Source organism: Pithys albifrons, chromosome 2 (genome assembly GCF_047495875.1).
Source record: "Pithys albifrons albifrons isolate INPA30051 chromosome 2, PitAlb_v1, whole genome shotgun sequence".
Classification (NCBI taxonomy): Eukaryota; Metazoa; Chordata; class Aves; order Passeriformes; family Thamnophilidae; genus Pithys; species Pithys albifrons.
In genome coordinates, this window is record NC_092459.1 from 7,190,569 (window position 1) to 7,207,581 (window position 17,013).

Sequence of the window (17,013 nt, forward strand, 5' to 3'; positions counted from 1 at the left end):
TCGCCAGACATTTTCCAAAACCTTTGGGAAAGAAGGTGTCTACTTGGGCAAACCAAACATATCAGGCAGAGCTCAGAGGCTGAACAGGCATTCCCTGGGGGCTCTGCCAGGCTGTGTGCCCCCCTCTTCCCTGGTGGAGCAGGCAAGGCACAGAGATGGCAGCAGCCTCAAAGCCTCAGTGGGGGCATCCCTGATCCCTCTTGGGCTCATGGCCAGGGTGGCCCAGGGAAGTCAGGGGACACCTGCTCTGAGCTTGGCTTTTGGAATGGCACACACTAAAATGTGTATGTGTATATATATCTTTTATATATATATATTTATATATATAAAATGGGATGGGGCTGCTGGGTAGGGCAGCGAGGGCCGAGGAAGAGGAGAGCTGCAGAAATTGCTACCTGCAGCCACATGTCTCCACTACCATGTCCTCGTACTGTTTGTAAACCACATTGTTCCCAGAGTCTATGTAGAGGATGCTGATGGGGCTGAGCTTGGAGGGCACACAGCAGCTCGGAGGGGTGGACTCCGGGTCCATGGAGTTCATCAGAGTCTGGATAATGGCATGGTTGGTGGGCTCCAGATGGGAGCGCAGGGGGAAATCACAGACCCCCTCACAGTGATACGCCTCATAATCCAGGGGGGCGATTATCCAGTCATCCCAGCCCAGCTCCTTGAAGTTCACATGCAGGGGCTTCCTACTGCAGCGGGTCTTCGCCTTCTTCCCATGCCCTCTGCCCCCAGACCGGGCAGCAATGGTGGTCCTTCTCTTCCTCCGCTTGGGGTACACCTCCTGGCCAGGATCGGGGGGCTCCAGGAAGGGGGGACTGCCCAGGGCCTTGATCTTATCCCGGATCTCCTTGAAGAGGTTCTCCTTTCTCTGGGTGCGGGAGAAAGCCACGAGCAGGGCTCGCTCGTGGGGCTGGGGTTGGGGCTTGCTGAACCCCAGCTGCCGGGGGGGCAGGAGCTGCCCCGACTGACCCGAGATGATCCTCAGCAGGAAGCACAGCAGCTTGCCCGAGAGAGATTCCTCCCTCTGATCTCGCAAGGCTTCCCAGACATCAAACACCTCCCATCTGGAGGAGCCCGTGTCCAAAATATCTGCAGCTCTGGAGTCCAGCAGCCGGGGCTCCTCGCCATCCCGGCTTGGGCAGGTGGAAAGGAGGAGGTGGTGGAAAGTGCCTTCGGGGGATAGGGCCAAGCTCCGGTTTTCAGGGAGGGAGCGCAGGATCCGCAGCTCTGCGCCTGTCACCTCCTCCGCCTCAGGCAGGCTGGAGATGTCAAAGAGGTATCGCTGCTCGGAGGCTGATGGGGAGGCATCTGGAAGAGATAAAACGTAAGAAAAAAAAATTGGAAAAAAAAAATTTAAATCCCAACAAGCTGAAGCCAAGCTCTTATTACAGAGGTGCAAGGGACACAGAGCTAACGGGGGAAATCTCGCTGCACAGCAAGGCTCACTGAGCATCCTGGTGGGACACAGACCATGTGTCCTGCATGCACGAGCGTCACTCTGGCTGGAGGCACAAAAATAAACGGGGAGGAGAAGGTACAGAGGGAGGGAGGCATGAATTGAATCAAGTAGCTTCTCATCAGCACTCCTCCCCATGTCCTGAGGAGTCTTTCTCTTACTCCTCCCGTGTAGTTCCAGGGACCCCAGTTGCACCATTATTCTCTTTTGGCACAGAAGCCCCATCTGATCCTGTGTGGCACAGTCCCATTCCCAATCAGCAGCTTGTCACCTATTTATTCTGCCTAAAGTGTCTCTCTCTCACACACACACACATGCACACAGAGCAAGAGCCATGCCAAGTAAAATGCTGTGAAAAATCCCATTTTCCCCTCACAGCCAGATAGGGTCTGATAGAGACACCCCTGGAGACTGAAAGTGAGCCCAGCTTCAGTTTGTCACTTTTTTTGGTGGATCCAAAGCCCAAAAACAAACTTGTGCAGTTTCTGGCACTCATTAAAGATACTTAATACGAATTAAAAAAACCCAACGATCCAAAAGCAGTGGAGTTGGAGAGAAGAGATGAATGAGTTCTGGGAGGGTTGTTTATTATTTTCTCCCTCGTTAATGAGAAACCTGACCTAGGCATGCTGCAAACGAGCCCCCGACCCGCTGGCGGCAGAGCCCTGCCCGACACCCCGACACCGCATCCCCCGCCTCGCCCTGGCAGCGCCGCTGGGTGCAGCCTGCACCGCCCGCCGGGGTGGGGAAACAGTCTTCTCCCTGTCATTTGCTGCTGCAGCTATTATCATTATTATCGCTATTATTATTGTTCATTATAATCATTATTATAATTATTATTTTAAAAGCAGATATGAAGTTCCTATGAGGAGCAGATAAAAGCAGATAAGGAGATCCCTTTGAAGAGTTCATCTGGTTTCGTTTTGCTCTGAAACTTCCCAGGACCTGTGAGCAGTTTTTCCCCGGCTCTCTCAAGCCGGACACTGCCCACCCTCCCACCGGAGCATCCTCCCCGCGTCCCGCCTCCCCTGACCTTGACCCATGAGCTTCTATCACCCCTTCCCCCCAAACGCTGCCGACAGGATACGGCCCCTTCTAGGTGTGTGGATGGGGCTTGGGGGGCTCCGCACAATCAGCCGCCACTCTTCCACCCTGGAGCAGCCGGCGATAGGCACGGGAGAAGGCTGGAGCTGCTTTTCAATCTGTCTTTTCATTTTATTCGATCGGGATTTTTTTTTCCCCCAGCCGAATCAACTTCGCCTGAAGGGCGCAGTGTACACATATATATGTTAAAAATATATGGTTAAGCGCGTTTATGTGTTTATTTGATTACCATCATTAGATCCGCGGGTAAGAAGACAGCAAAAGAGAGGGAAGAGGGAGAATGGGATCGCGATGACAAGCTCAGCCGGAGAGGTCGGTGGGAGCCACTCCGGAGCAACCCCACGGGGCACCGCGGCTGCACTCCCTCCCCAGCCCCGCCCGGCCCGTCGCGGGACCCTGCGGAGTTTTTCGGTCTGCAAAGGTTCTGGCGGATCTTCGCGTTCCCAGTGCCGGGGATGCCGCGCGGAGAAACTGCCCCAAAAGTGCGCCGCAGTCCCCGACCCTGCATCAGGTGGCAGGAGGTTCCGAGAGCCGTCCGCACCCCCGCCCGGCCCGGACCCGCTGGCTGCACCTCGCATGGCGTTCCCAAGCGCATCCCCGACTCCGAGCGACATCCTTCACTGTGCAACCCCATCGCCACCCCCGACTCCACGCTCAAGTACAGCCCCATGCTCATCTTCATTGCCAATCCCCTTCCCCAGCTCCACACCCAAACCTTTTGCTGTCACCATCGTCACCCCAGCCCTACGCTCACGCACAACCCCACTCCCAGCTCAGTTCCGTCCCCAGTCCCACGCTCAGCCTCGCGCACGGCTCCATTACCGTTAAACAACGGGGATGCGCAGCCCCTATCCCGTGAAGCTACATCCCATGAGCTACCCTCATCCCTGCAACCATCCCCCTACTCAAACCAAGGCAAAACTTCGTTCCCCAATCAACATATAACCCCATCCCAGGCACAGCCCCGTGTTTGGACCAACGTATGAGCTCTCTCTCCGCGTTGCCACCACGTCCCCAAACTCACGCTGAAAGTGATGTGCAGCATCGCAAGCAGGAGCCCGATCCCCACAGCCATGCACAACTCTCTCTCCATCCTCAAGCCCCATCCTCATCCTCAAGCCCCTTTCCAAGCCCAAGCACCCACATCCCTCCCTCTCGACGGCAGGGTCCCGGCTGTGCGGCCGGTCCCGCTCTCCTGTTCCGCCGGGACAGGGGGACGCACGCCCCGCACTCACCGCTGCGCGCCCGCTCCGCGAAGCCCGTCACGGTGTCGGCGCGGCGGCCGGGGCCGCGGCGGGCGGCCAGGCGCTGGTACAGGGCTACCATGTAGTGGTGTGGCACCACCGTGCCGTTGCGGAGAGCCCCGGCCCTCCGCGGCGGGGAGGAGAAGGGGGAGGCGGCGGCGGCGGCAGAGGAGGAGGAGGCGGAGGAAGGCGCGGCTGCCGAGGGTCGCTGGGGAGCGGCCGCCGACGGGCCGCGCACGGTGGCGGCCTCCAGCCCGCGGCGGAGTCGGCAGGCGCCCAGCAGGCAGAGGCAGAGGGCGGCGGCGGCGGCGCGGAGGCGCATGGCGGCGGCCCGGGGCTCGACGCGGAGCTGCTGCCGCCGCCGCTCCCCGCCCGCTTTTGAACATCGTCTTCGCCGCCGCCGCCGCCGCCGCCACCGCCGCTCCGCGGCCGCCCCGCCGCCGCCGAGGCGCCCCCTGCCGGCCGCTCGCCCCTCCCCGCCCGAGCGCCGCCCGCGCCCCGGGACCGCGCCCCGCCTCCCCGGCAGGTGGGACATCCCCCGGGCATCTTCGGACCCCGCCCCGCCTCCCCGGCAGGTGGGACACCCCCCGGGCATCTTCGGACCCCGCCCCGCCTCCCCGGCAGGTGGGACACCCCCCGGGCATCTTCGGACCCCGCCCGCCTCCCCGGCAGGTGAGACTCCCCCCGGGCATCCTCGGACCCCGCGCCGCCTCCTCCGACAGGTGCGACTCCCACCCCGACACCCCTCCCCGCCTCTCCCGGTAGGTGGGACATCCCCCAGACACCCATGGACCTCGCCTCGCCTCCCCCGGTAAGTGGGACCTCCCGGACATCCCCGGACCTCGCCCCGCCGCTGCCCTGCAGGTGAGACCACCCTGGACCGTCCCCTCGGACAACGGTCTCCTTTCCCCGGTAGGTGAAAGAACCACCGTCCCCGCTCCGCCTCTTCCCTGCAGGTGAGACCCACCCGGGTCCCCCCTTCTGGATCCTCACCCCACCTCCCCAGGCAGGTGAGACCTGCCCTCCCCCCCCAACCCCCCCCCCCCCCCCCCCCAAAGCTCCGGCCCCGTCTGGTGGGAGGCACCTACGCCTTCCATGGGGGCACCTGCACCTCTCATTTGGCGGAGAGACCTGTGTTCTACAGCCCCGTGACGCGGCGACAACCCCCACCTAATTAAGGAATTGTGTCCGACTCGAACTTTGGAAGGCGGCCACGGTCCAGGGTGGCGGGGGTGGGAGGCATCACCACTACTCCTGTTCGCGGGTGTCATATGTGGGAGCGGCGAACCCCCCCCCACCACCACCACCACCAAATTGGAGAGGGCAACTTCACTCCGTATTGGAGAAGGTCATTGCCACTTCGTACTGGGGCGGGAGGCCCGGTCCCACACTGGACACGGGGCAACCCCGGCTCTATTTCGGACGGAGGAATCTCCGTCCCACAATTGAGCGAACTGCGTACCCCCAGACTGGCCCGCGGAGGTGATGCTGGCGGCGGGGCCGGGCCGGGGGGGTGCGAGGGAGCCGGACAGACCCGCTGCGGGACGGCCCCGGGGAGCCGGACTCCTCCGCCCCGCTTCGCGCTGTCCCGGGTTGCTCCGCACCTCCACCGGCCCCGATAATTCCTCCTTGGGAGCCCGACACCAAGAGCAAAACAAAGCCCCGGCCGGGCTGCATGCTGATGTTTTCCCTCGCATGGAGGGTTTCCTTGGTAAAATTCAGATGTTTCCTTGGGTCTCGATTAAAATAACAAAGTGGGGTATTTACTAGGATGTTATTTCAAGTCTCTTAAGTCCCTGGTTATGTCTGTTGCGATTTCTCCACAAATACAAAAACAAGCACTGCGATGATTTATTTGAAAGAATGTAGGTGTTTCGCCAAAACAAACATGACTTTTTTTTTCCCCTTTCCCCCCCAAACAATCGCTTCTCACGAGCATTTGTCACTGCAGCCTCTCAGATTTCTTTCTGTTGTAATTTTACAGGTGCTTTGTCACAGTATCACAAGCGGTTTCTAATGCCAACCAGAGGCAATTTTTTGGTATGTACACACACACTGTGAGGAGGTAGGGATGCAACTCCCATGACACCATCCCAAGGGATCCCCATCCTGAGAAATCCCTGTCCCATGCAGCGCTGGATGGCCAGGCCCAAAGCCACTTACATACCTTGCACAGCACTTGCACAGTTTGTAAATCCTTTGCACAGCATTTGCACAGGGCTTGCACAGCCTTTACAAAGAGTTTGCACGGGGCTTGCACAGCCTTTACATGGAGTTTGCATGGCTTGCATGGCATTTGCACACCTTGCACAGACCACAGGGCCTTGAATGCTGCCACTGGCACCACCCACTGAGCAGTTAGTGATCACCAGGAGCCCTAACCCAGCTGGGGCAGGCAGCAGAGGAAAGACCTGCAGAGGAAGGCTTCAATAGCTGCTATTCTTTTGTCAGTCCCTTATTAGATCCAGCCTGATGCTGTTCAGACACTAAAGGTCACTTTTACAAAGCATCTGAAAAGACCTACCAGCCTGAGGCCTCACTCCCCCCCTGGCCAGGGTGCTGAGATTCCACTCAGGTGTCCTTACAGAACCAGAGCAGGAGGCAGCAGGGCTGAGCACTCACGGCAGCTCTTTCCAAGGAAGGGAAGGCTGACAAACACTGTCCAGTCCTGCCCCACTCAATCCCACCTCAACCAGCAGCCCCAGGGTCACAAAGTGTGCTCCTGATGCTTCCACTGAAGCTTGTGGCAGTGTTGCCTGCCCTGTGCTGCCCAGGGAAGGAATTAAAAAGGATCAGCAGAAAGATGTAAGGATGATGGGATGGGAAAGATTGTTGAATTCTAGAAAATGGGCAGACAAGTCCATCCATAAACTTCTGGGCTTCTTGCAATGGTTTCTGGAGCCTGCTGCCTGGAATAATTTCACACAGTTCTCTGTGTGAAACAGTGAAAGACATAAAAACAGTGAGTTTGGGGCATGCCCTGGGCCCACGAGTCTTTATGTCCTCCTGCATTTTGGGGTGCATGTACCTGCCACACATGTGGAACCCCAGGCTTCACCACATTCCCTGGGACTGGAACTGTCACTGCATTTTTCTGTGTCTTTCAAAAATTAAAGTTACATTGATGCGACAGACAACCAGGCTGTGCCTTCTGTTTTTCCTTTCCCCCAGGTTGTTTTTTTTTCCCACAGACCAATCTTCTTCTCAGCCCTCAGTGTGGGCAGCCAGGCCAAATGCCTGCCTGGTGCAAGACAGCAGAACTGAGCAATGGGTTCCCCTGCATCACTTTGCACCACAACATCCTGTGCACAGCTGTCCCCATGACAGAGCCTTGTGCTACTGGGAGATGAGAGCCAGATCCCTGTCCTCATCATCTGTATGGAAACCCAAACACAGGCACACACATACCCACACAACCCCAAGTGACATGGACACATGTCTGCACACACCAGGCACACATGCCCACACCAGAAGGTGCACACATGCCCATAGCAGAAGATACACACACACACACACACACACACACACACACACACACATGGATACACAGACCCAAGAAGAAAACCCTGTCTGGTCATGCTGGAGGGTAGATCTGAAATCCCACAGCTCATCCTCTCAACTACACAGCGTCTATTGAGGTGCACAAGTGCTAATTTTCCCATCTGTTCTCCATTGCAGCTTCATTTAAACCCTTTTGGGCTTTCTTGAATTTCCATCAGCCCAGCCCAGCCCAGCCCAGCTGCAGGACCTTCCCGAGCCACCCCAGCCCTGTGAGCGGCACAGCAGCTCCTGCCCTGAGCCCTTCCCTGTGCCGAGGACGGGCTCCCTTCTCTCCCACTGCAAACTCTTTGCGCATAATTTCACACTGGCAAAGAGCCACCTTCTACCAGCCCTCCTCCAAAACCAAATTAGCACGCTGCTGCAGCAGCAAAAATTGGAGAGGAAGAGCTGCAATTTTATTTTACAACTCAATTAGCAAGTTTATACAGAAAAAAACACTCATATAACTGAGGGAGATTTTATGTCCGTTTGGCTTCACCAGAAAATAGACTTGTTCCTCCCAAGGGCACTCCCCACTGCTGTGGGTACAGCAATGTGTTCCTGCCCATGGGGGCCCTCAACCAACGTGCTGATCCTGGCTCCAGCCCTGCTCACTTGCCACATCTCTCTTTGCTCTTACACTTAAAAATTCTCTGGGTACCTCCATCAGGGGCTGAAAAACACAGTTCTGAGGCTGTCCTGTCATCCTGTTTACCAAGTATTAAATCAGAAGTGTGCCAGAACCTAGGATGAAGATAAAGGGCCCCATTTGTCTCTAATTTTCCTTAAGGACAAGCCTCAAACAACATGAAGCCAATGGCTATATGCCCAGGATGGATCCTGACTCCCATAACAGCTTGCACCATGTCCCACGATGGTCTGTCTCTCCCTTCACCAATAGACCCTTCTGGTCAAGCTTTTGGAAAGAAGGGGACAGTGAACTCACTAAGCCTTTTTTCTTACTGGGAACATATTTTTGGATGCTGATTCTTCAGAATCAGGAAGGAATGATTCCTTTCCATGCATTGGGTTGAGACCTTGGCAGGGTGAACTCCCCTACCATGGCTTCATCCTCTTGTGCAACTGTAGGCAAGGTCCCAGCCCAGCAGAGGGGCTACTCTACAGATGCTTTTCAGCACATCAAAAAAAGGAGGTATTTGATTTAACCAGAACCCACCAGCCACAGAAGGCCACTTCTCAAAGGAGGAAACTGAGGCAGAAGGGAAATCCTTGAGGAATAACCATGTACCTCATGTCACAGCCACATTCCCACAGCTCTGCACCTCCACCTCACCTTCCCCATCATCAGCCCTTTTTGACAGAATAAAAATAAACTGCAGTGACAAAACCCCTCCACACATTGAAACTGGAGATTTTTGTGGATGTTTCTGTTAGTTAAGGCAGTGGGGCTCCCCCAACTTTTCAAGTCTTGAGCAAGTTCAGAGCAATCAGAACATTGATGCCAGTGGCTATTTGGAGGGTGTGTTTTCATGTAGTGACCACACAAGAAGCCTCTTGGGGCTTCACTTAACAAATGTCTTCTCGTGAGATGGCTACAAGTGACAGCAAGGCCAGCTCAGCAAGTAACCAAGCAACAGCATCATTTTCTTTCCAAATCTTCCAGCAACTCCTTCCAAAACTTACTTAAACTGAAGCCAAGTTGAATTCTTTCTGGTTGTCTGCATGGGGATAGCCAGGGGAAGATAAGACAAATCAAGGTAGAAACTCCATGCATGGAACATCAGATGGATTCAAGGACCCTGTGGACTGCTTTGCTTCAGGCCCTGAGACCTGACGTCATCACAGCCTGGATGCCTAAAGCTGTGCTTTTCTCACATCACTTTCTATTTGAACACTGTGGTCTAGCTAGGGGACAGGAGACTTATGGAAATGCTTTGTTGAGAATTCAATCCTTCTGGAAACATAAAAGCATCTTGAAACAGGCTTTCCAATCCCCTCAGGGAAAACTGTCCTATTCAGCATCTGTTTGACAGGGTCTGGCATAAGCCACCTGAAAATAGCAAGTCAAAACACAGTTGAGCACTCAGTTGTGCTCAAAAAAAAAAAAAAAAAAGGCCATTTGCTTTTTGAAAAGTGCAGAGTCAGCACGTAATTTGTCAATGCACCAAGTGCAGATGCTGGATCATGGTGATGACTCATCCAAGTGTCTTTATGGTGGTAGTCTAGGCTAGCATCTGGTTGGAAGGGGTGGGATATACTTTATTCTGGCTTTTTTCTCAGTCTCACTAATCACCGTCCTCCCATTACTAGTTACTGGAGGGTGAGCTCTACCTCCAGAAGGCAGTTCCTACAGTATCAAGACAGAGCCCAGCTGAGACAGCTGTTACAGAGTTGAACAAAATGCTCAGCTGTCTCCTCCCTAACCCTGGCTGTCCATGAGAGATGTCACCAGGGGAAGTGCTCTCCTACAGCTCTCCTCAAGCTCTGCTCCATGATTCTTTATTTCACATATTTAATCCTTTGATTTCCACTCAGTCCTTTTTTCTCTCATCTGCTTTCCACATTATTGTGTTTCTCCCCAGCTTCTTGTACTCCAGTTCCCAGCCTCTTTGTGAAGGCTCCTCAGATTTGGGAGTAACAGGACCTGAAGGGCAGACTTGTTTGGGAGAGTGTTTGCCAGCAGATACCCAAGGGAGCACCAGAAAAGGAACACTGCTCACAGTAACTCCTCCAAATCTTTCCAGTTCCCAACTATTCCTTGGAGATTCCTTTTCTGCCCTCTCCCCAGCCAGTGCTGCTCATGACTTGCGCCAAACTCACTTCTCTGCCACTTGAGACAGAATTTCTCTCTACCAAGTCCTTTGCTTTCTATCCCAATGCAAAGTCTTACCAGTAACTCCAGTTCTGTCTCACTCATAACTTTCTGGATGCAGGTGTTCACACTATCAACATGGAAGGAAGGTGGGGGTGTTTTTTTCCTCTTTAGGTTATGTTCTCATCCTTTGGTTTTGTTTATTCCTTGCCAGACAGATACTCTTTTCTCTCTCGTTCACTTCAATGCCCTAATCCCATATTTTTATTTTCCACCATAGACCAGACAAATAGAGCTAAACTCTGAAGCCCTTAAGGTCAACCCAGTAGTTCTCCACAGTGACAGGGACCTGGCAAAGAATGGCCTTTCCCCAAGAACTGATTTCCGTCCTTTTTGGAGATACAAAGTACAGCTGACAACGTAAGATTAGTTTCCTGGACAGTTACTCTGGGGACACCAACAAGCCATGGGGGTCAGCTGAGGCATGCAGAGGGCCAGAACAAACCTGCCATCCTCAACTCCAGCCCAGTCCTCCTCCCTTCGCTACTCTGCCAGCTGCTGTGCTGGGTTGTGAGGAGGAGAAGAAGGAATGAAGGAAGTTGGGTGCCTGGGTGGGGAAAAGGATGTGGTCCCAAGTCCCATTTGATTGCAATTTTGCATGGTCTGGATGACTCCTGTCGAAGATTCCGTCTTACTTTCCTACCAGGGCAGCATGTCCTTCCATGACAGATGTGGGTGGTTTGGGCCAGGCAGTGGTGAGAGATTCCCCTCAACCAAAATGCCCCACAGAAACCAGCACAGACCACGGGACAAACTGAGCAGCTCATCAACTACTTACCACTGATACTTTCTGGTGTCCTGCCCAGTTCTGCATTTTAACCTAACAATTTCTGCTTTCTTTTTTCCAACTTTTATTGGCAAACATTTCATGCCCTGCGTTTCTTTCTCCTTCAGCTGCTGAGCACCTCAGAATATAAGAAGCATCTCGTCCTAGCTCAGCAGAGGAGCCGGGTGGCTGCGGGGAACCGAGCATCATCTGGAAGCGTGCGGGCAGGGATCTCTCCCAGGGCAGGAGCACCATCTCCTGGAGAAGGGATTTATAGCATTGAGCCTCCGTGTAAGGTGTTTCCCGTTGCACGGATGAAACGTGGAACACACTATCAGTTTCGAAGGCACTCACTCTTGTTTCTCTCTCCTGAAGCTGTGAAACACATGTAAAGCAACCCAGTACAAGCGTGTCCTGTATTCAAGAGAAGGAGATGGAAAATAGGAATATGTTATGCAGGCACATCCCTTTTTCTGTGAGTATGGGTTGCAGCATCAGTTGTTATAGTTTTACCATGGGTGTATCAGGTGAAGCTCCATCTTATTTTGCATTTCTCTGTCTCAAGGAGCCCTCGAGTTAATACAAAGAGAAATCACTCACTTCAGGGTCTTTTTGTATAGTTTTACTGTAAGTCAGAACAAGCTTTCTGCCCACACATCTTTTCCTTGGTAGATGCATTTAAAGGAGATAAATGCAATGTACTAAATCTTGCAGTCCCTGTACATTTATTTTAGTGCTCTCACTAAAGTTAAAGCCATTCCTCTGGGCAGTGACAGCTGCATCGACAGCGTCCCTGACACACATCACTGGTGGGATGTCAAATGCCCTGTTAGCAATGACCTTGATTTCCTAATGCATTATAGTGGTGTGTCTTCATAACTTCCTATCTCAGCTCTATGCAGACACTGCAAGCTGGTGTGAGTTGTACTGACATCAGTATTTGTATTTAGAAACATTCATTTCTGCCCTAACAGACCTGTTATCCAGAGGAGGCTACACGGATGACCACAAAGGTGGAGCACCTTTCCTATGAAGACAGGCAGATGGGGTTGTTCAACCTGGAGAAGAGAAGGCTTCAGGAAGACCCCATTTCAGTCTTGCAGTATTTAAAGAGAGGCAAAGCAATCTTTTTACAGATGCAGATAGTGATAGGATGAGGGGGGGAAAATTTAAACTAAAAAAGGAGAGACTGAGGTCAGATGTTAGGAACAAATTCTCTACTGTGAGGGTGCTGAGGCACTGGAGCAGGTTGCCCAGAGAAGCTGTAGATGCCCCATCCCTGGAAGTATTCACATGTTCAGGATGGGGCCCTGAACAACCAGGTCTAGTATGTGACATCCCTGCTCATATTGGAGAGGTTGGAACTAGATGATCTTTTAAGGTCCCTTCCAACCCAAACCTTTCTATGATTCTATCATTTACATTTGATGCAGAGAACATATTTACTTTGTCTTGTCCACTTGTCTGTTTTTACACACCAAAACACTCATGTCCAGGTTCAGGCACCTGAGACAACCTCCAATGCTTATATCTGAGCATATGGTGCCACTTGAGACATCCAGATATCCAGCTGCTGCCTCAAAAAAGAGGGGGACCATCCTACACCTTCTGCCTCATTGACCAGCACCATGCCCATGGATCTTTTCCAACCTAAAGGATTCTGTGATTCTTGTGTGAATGTCTTGGGTGTTCTGCAGCCTGCAGGGAGACCCCAGGTGCCTTTTTTAGCACCTGAGTGCATTTTCTTAAGAGATTACCAAAATTTAGTAGGAAAAAAATAAATAAGATGGGACTTCTGATACTGAAGAAATTTTTCAGGAGCACAGCACTGTGTGTGGGTCACTTCAGCAGTATACAGGGAGTTCTGCCTTTTTCTGTCGTTCACACGCTGATCTCACCAGGTCAGTAAGGCAAAATATGCCATTTTGGGCTCCTTGTCCTGTGTCCAGAAGGAAAGTGCAGCTGAAAATGATTCAATATGACTGGCTCCTGTATGAAACAAAATGATGGTCCAGTGGTCAGCCGCTGGTTTGCTAACAAGAACTTTACACTTGGAATGCCTCTGTTCTTTCTGCAGGGCCTCATCCTGCAGTACAGGTTCAGTCTGGGCTGACAGTTTTAATAAGAACAAAAAGCATATGGAGAGTTAATGGTTGTCTTGGACCATGATGATTTAGCAATGTGGAAACTGCAAATGAACCGAGTTCAGAATCTTCTCCATAGTTTTTTCCTCTGCACAGTGATGGCTTGTGGATACAGTATTTAAAAGACAGATTGTGAATGTAAAGACTCAATTAATGATTGAACAGCCATAGAATACCCAGAGTTAGAAGGGATCCACATGGATCATGGAGTCCAGCTCTTAATAATGACCATAATTATGGTCACCTTGTATCACAGTCCCTGAACTTAGCTATTTATTCCGCCACTATCCCAAGTTTTGCAGTTTCTCTGGCTTTTTCATGAAAAGCCATGATCCCAGAAGCAGAAATATGGCTTGTGCTGGTAGTTCAGAGAAAGCAGTTGTGGTAGATGAATGGTTTAAATTTTGGGCAAAAGGTAGCAGAGTGACCAGGTAGCTTCATCCCATCAGGATTGGAAACCCATGCCAGGCCCTGGCTGAGCATCTCTTCTTCCTTCCCTCAGGCTAGAGCTATGCTTGGGACACTGGCTTCCTGAAGAACCAAGCTCAGCTTTGATAAAAGTGAGTATTCCTTATTCCTCTTTGTTTCTCCTCCTTCATTTTCAGCTCCTTCCCTTCCTTTCACATCACTGCTGGCTTGCTGGATGCCCATAATCTGTTTCCCACCAACATCAAGTATCAGATGAAGGAGACCAAGGGGACAGACTGGACAATAAACAGAGCATGGGAGGGCTTTACGCTCATCTTTTCACCTAAGGATGCTTCCAAGCCCCACAGAACCAGGGGGAAAGGTGCCAACCCCCCTCCCCTAAATCAGTGCTGCACTACCTGTGCTGCAGTGCTCCAGGCCAGCTGGCATCTCTTGTGTGGCAGGCTTATCCCAGAGTGGGCAACATATCCCTGGCTGACAGCAGGTGGCCTGGAAGCCACTGGTCACCCAGGGATCCTCACAGGGGTTGGCAGCTCCTTGTTTCATCACTCCAGGCTGAGCCCCATGGGCTCTCCAGATAGACATGATTGTGCAAGTGGAGCTAGTTTCTTAGGCTGCAACTATATAGGTAAATTAAATGTTTGTAGGAACACACATTGACACCAAGGTCAAGTGCAAGGGACCATCTTACCTATGTGACAATGATGACTTGGCACCCTGGCATTATTGAATTTACTTGTGTAAATGAAATATTGGAGACTCTGAAGACCAGGGCAGGGTACCTCGTAGGCTTATGTGTAGGAAACCTGGATCATTTTCAAGATTGTCCATACCCTTGCCTTCTTTCCTTCAAAATCTTATTCTAGCATGGTTGGGGTGAACCTTAGCTAGCCAAGAAACAGTGGCTTTTCTTAAAAAAGAAAGGTCCAGACCTTTGGTATTTGGTGGGGAGCTGAGAATCTGGCAGCAACAACAATAAAGACCTCGGGTTGTACCTAAGCCATTGACCATTGGACAGTCACACTCCTTCACCTCTTAGTTTTTCCCTCCCTGTAGTAACAGGTCCCTTCTCTTTCTCGTGGGCAGCTTGGGAAAAGGATTAAGGAAATAGTAGAGGTGTATTTCCAATCTTGCACATGGATGTTCCTAATGGAGTGTCGGGAAGGCAGAGCACCTTCAGTGTTCTTGCATAACTCCTGTGTTTCCCTTTTCCCTCCCCAACTAAGCACAGTCCAGACCAATTTCTCTGACTGTGTAATGCTGGGATAGCAATTACCATTCTGGTTTTGTAATTGTAACTTTGAATGCCTGAGTGACTGATTTCAGCAGAGGCTCCAGTCACATGAAATGGGAATGGATACAGCTGGTCTTAGGACCAGACAGAAACATGTGGTCTCCCAAGGAGGCTTCATTTCCATTCTCCTCAGGCTGATTGTTTTTCTCACCAGGTGGTAGTTGCTTCTTCTTGCATTACGGAAAGTTGAAAACTTGACTCATGAGAAAAATATCCAAAGTGTTGCTACGCCATTGTAAAATAAATGGATACTTCTGTCTCTAGGGATGTACTTTCCTCTGTCTTTCTGAAGAACAATCACCCATTTCTATAAAATTGCCAACACCCTTATAGTGTCATTTATTAGTTACTGTTTTGGAGGAGTGTGATAAGGAAGCATTTAGGGTGGATTCATTTCACTTGATCTAGAACGTGAGATTTTTTAGACACGTCAGCTGTACCACTGTTTGGGCTTCAAAGACTGTACTGACTTGATTTTCTATTACTATAATAGATACATATACATTTAATGCACATGATGGCCCCAACACCTACTTCTAAGGTCATGAATTTCAACCATTTAGGCCTCATTCTGTTGTCTACATAGACACACTGCAAACTGGGATGTACCAGAGACCCAAGACATCTGGCTGGACATAGAGACATAGCACAAGACCAGTACAAGACCTGAAACCCACTAAGGCAGCAGCTACAGGCCATGTGCAATACACCAAGGTCTCTTCATCTCCACTAAACCACAGTTGAACAGTTGAACTGAGACCTAAGCAACTAAGCTAGTTGTTACATTTCCCCTATAGCCTCTGGAGAAAAGTTGGCACTTCTAGGTCACAAATTTTGAAGTGAGCATCTGAAACAGACCCCAGTGCTCCCAGAAATTTTCCTTTTCTCCAGAGACTACAAAGCCAGTCTACCAGATCAGCAGAGCACCAAGATGCTGAGCAGGTTAAAATCTAATTTTAAGCAAGAATAATCTCTCTGTATGGAACTGGATAAGCAAATTATTACTGCTTTATAACACCTTTACAATTGCAATACTACTATCTTCATTAAAAACATGGATGTAGAAACCCATGCCAATGACCTGGTGAAACCCGGAGTCTGTCAGTCACTTTCTAAGTAAGAGTCAGAGCATCTGACTTAAAATGTTTGTTGTAAAACATCCATGAGAAAAACTCAGCTCCTGTATGAAGAAGCACTGACCTGAAAAGATATTCACCTTCCTACTATAGCTATGTATGAACAACTGGTTGATGAGATGGGTTGTACTGGTTGTGCTGTGAGACAGAGGCATACTTACAGATCTTTTTGCACAGCTGGGCAACTCTGTCCTGGCTTGCTGTCACCAAGAAATGGTTAGGTGATTGCAATCACTCTCATGGCATCTGCCAAATCAGTTATCTTGAACTGAAAGGAGTGCAGCAGAACTAATGCAATTCAGTTTACAATAAAACGTGCATTGTACTTCCCTTTTATTTCCATCACACACTGGAGTTACACCAGAAGTGACTGGCTTAATGGTGAGCCAAATCAAACAGGTATCTGCTGAGTCTATGCCTCAACCTTTTCCTTAGAGAGACACAAATTTAGGCCTCTCACCTATTGAGCTGCCAGGTTTATACAATAGTTGGAGGATCTCAAAGTTGTCCAGCCATCTCCTCTTCTCTTGTATTTGGTTAACGCTGGTCATTGGGTAATTGCAATGCTATTAAGTGGGGAGCAAGCATCCAGACTGGCAGACCCATGGAGCAACAGACAGAGCAATTGCATACACCTTCTTTTTAGGAAGAGATGATGAAGAAAAATACTGCATAGCTTTGCAGTCCCTTGTCTATTTCTTGCTAATTCAGAAAGTTGAAATGTTTCCATTTGGGAGAATTTCAGTCAGGTCCAGAATCACTCATAAAAACAGTGGAATTTTTCCAACAATGTCCCGGAAAGGTTCCCTAATTTTGTAAAGAAATCCAGGAACAAAACCTGGCCAGCTCTGACCTGACTGGCTTGCACTGTGCTGTGGTGGGTAGTTCAGCAGAGAAGTTGGGGTCTCCATGATCAGCCTTCACTCCTGCAGGCAGGAATCTTCATAAAGGGAGTCGCCTCCACGCTTTATGCAGGTCCTGAGCAACCAGGAGGCAGCACCAAAGCCAAGCAGGCCTTGGGCTCTTGCTCATCTTCAACCAAATAACTTAGCATGGACATA

The 17,013-nt window shown here is 51.0% G+C and overlaps 1 protein-coding gene across 1 annotated transcript; it reads right to left on the reverse strand.

Moving 5' to 3' along the window:
* Nucleotides 1–308: 308 nt before the first annotated feature.
* GDF7 (growth differentiation factor 7) lies at nucleotides 309–4,167 on the reverse strand. The gene is made up of 2 exons (XM_071548281.1): nucleotides 3,802–4,167; nucleotides 309–1,314 (listed from the first exon to the last, which is right to left on the reverse strand). Exons 1-2 carry the CDS (start codon nucleotides 4,130–4,132, stop codon nucleotides 392–394), a joined length of 1,254 nt encoding a protein of 417 aa, XP_071404382.1. The 5' UTR covers nucleotides 4,133–4,167; the 3' UTR covers nucleotides 309–391.
* Nucleotides 4,168–17,013: the final 12,846 nt, after the last annotated feature.